This window comes from Loa loa, assembly GCF_000183805.2.
Source record: "Loa loa unplaced genomic scaffold supercont3.258, whole genome shotgun sequence".
Taxonomy (NCBI): domain Eukaryota; kingdom Metazoa; phylum Nematoda; class Chromadorea; order Rhabditida; family Onchocercidae; genus Loa; species Loa loa.
This window is the reverse complement of record NW_018108438.1, coordinates 3,856-6,366: the sequence shown is the minus strand read 5'-3', so window position 1 is coordinate 6,366 and position 2,511 is coordinate 3,856. Positions and strand designations below refer to the sequence as shown.

The 2,511-nt window shown below is 24.6% G+C and overlaps 1 protein-coding gene across 1 annotated transcript; it reads left to right on the top strand.

Annotated features, from left to right (window-relative positions):
* Positions 1–1,685: 1,685 nt before the first annotated feature.
* Positions 1,686–1,835, top strand: LOAG_14554 (hypothetical protein; the record flags this gene model as incomplete). Its single annotated transcript, XM_003150049.1, has 1 exon — positions 1,686–1,835. A coding segment is annotated over one exon (150 nt), but the record flags the coding sequence as incomplete, so codon positions are not given.
* Between the last annotated feature and the right edge of the window lie 676 nt (positions 1,836–2,511).

Below are 2,511 nucleotides of genomic sequence, written 5' to 3'. Positions count from 1 at the left end.
ACTACTACTACTACTACTACTACTACTACTACTACTACTACTACTACTACTCGTACTACTACTACTACTACTACTACTACTACTACTACTACTACTACTACTACTACTACTACTACTACTTAATATTAATAGATAATGAATAAAATCCAATTAATTGCCAAGAATTTGCAGCTCAGATTTATTGTAAACATTACATGATAAGTTAGCTAGCTACCAGCCTATTCCTTTTCTAATTTGACTGATATATTCATCATTTTTAATTGTTTTTTTAGCTTTCAATTTTTCCTAATTTTAAACTAAATGGAAGCTTAGTGCTTCTTGTCCAAAATGAAATCGATTTGAAATATTCGAACTTTATTTCCCGTCATTTTTCCAAATTACTCATCAAAAACAGTATGTTATTCTGCAAATGATAAGCTGATATGATATTTTTCATGCCAATATCATATTTATTTATCAATGCATCGTAGCTTGTTGTTCTGCAAAATTCATTCTTATTTAAATGATTAAAGTTTATGTGACCAAAATCGTATAAAGATAAGTAAATAGTACTTATACATATTTTCTTCATTATAATTATAATTACCTTAGGAATGCATTTTTTTTTAATTATTTTTTTATTAAATGCATTAATTTGCATGATATCTCCTTTCTAATATTTCAAATTGTAGGTCAAAGTAAATGACTGTCACAGGTAATGTCCGTCTTAAAAGAATACGATATATCTTTTTTTTCACGTTTTTGTTTTTGAAGTTTAATATTAAAACTAAATTTTAATTCCTGTAATAATTTATGCCAATCGTCTTTTTTCACGCATATATTTCTTATCTTTTCATAATTTATGCAAATTCATCATTTAAATTCATATTGTTATGGAGAAATTTATTTGATTGTTAATTTAGAAATTTAAAATTAAGAAAAAACAACAAAATTTGATGTTTTAAATGACTTGCGTAAATTATTTTTCAAAAAAAGTCCGAGAACTCTAAGCTAAAAATCAGAACCTGTTTTTGATTTTCAACTTTAAAAACAGAAATTTAAAATAGCACTCCAATGAAGTACGTAATATTCCATGATGATGGACATTATCCATGACGGTCATTTGCTTTATTCTTTAGTTCATAATATTGAAAAGCTGATGTCATGTAAATAATGATATTTAATTACATTGGGTTTAAAAAAAAAAAAAAAAGATACAACTGTTAAATCGATGAATGAATAACTAAGTATTCAAAAATAAAAATTCCTCTGCTAAATTTGAAATTGAATAATTAGAAAAAACTGGAATTGAATTTACATAGGCAAAAAATTATGAATAAATAAATAGCGAAATAATATTGTTCGATTTATTGCGTCAAAAAAAATTTTTAATTCAATAAATGAATGATTTCTGTTATTTTTAGGCATTAATTAATTAATTAATTAATTAATTAATCAACAGTTTATCTATTACTTTTATTGTTTAATAGTATTTATGTATAAACATGCACCATATGATATTTTAAATTTAAAACAAATTACAATCTGTTTGTACTTTGAAATTTTTTTTATCGTTTGTAAAAAATGTTCGAAACTATATTTAATTAATTTTCTAATTCATTAATTAATATTAATGGTATTAAGTAGAGGTGGAGAAAAAAGAGGACGATGAAAGATGTATATTGCCTAACGCGCCCAAGGCGGTGATGGATTTTTTTCTTGGCATTTTAATACTTATGGCCAAAATTACATTGTATCAGGCACAACAATATCCTCTAAATAATCATCAATCAAACTTTGATGCATTTACTAATGATGAACATTCCGGTGTATCTATTGCAAACGAATATCCTCAGGTAAATTTAACAAAAATATTTTTTTTCTTTCCTTCTCATAGCAAATTAATTCTTTCCTAATTAATACATTCAAAAATTGTGCTATTCCCTTCTCTTATTTACTAGTTATTTTTAACCAAAAATCTTAAATTAGCATTGTATATAATAGGAAGAAATTGATAGATTAGATGAAAATATTACCATATCCGGATAGTTATTTAAGCATAATATTAGGAATATATTAATGAATCCACTGATACATTTAACTATTCCGGTAAATCGAATAACAAATCCTATCAGCTGTCTAATTTAATTCGGAAAATTCGAATTTATTTGTAGCACTTACTTAGATAACTGTTATCATTCCACAGTTAACAGTATATCAGAATTCATTTGCAATGCTTACTTATATAATTGTTATCATTCACACTAATAAATAATGTATCAGATGTTATCATTTCGCAAAAAAAATAAATAATATATAAGAATTCATTTGCAATGGTTTACTTATATAACTGTTATCATTTTATCAGAATTAATTTGAAATGTTTACTTATATAATTCTGATTATTCCACAACCGCTGGAATTTATTTGAGATGTTTGCTAGCCATTTGTTATTAAGCCTGATTTATTTAATTGTATTTGTTAGTAAAAATATTATGCAAAAATTTCACCATTTCGTTTCTATTTCAAGTC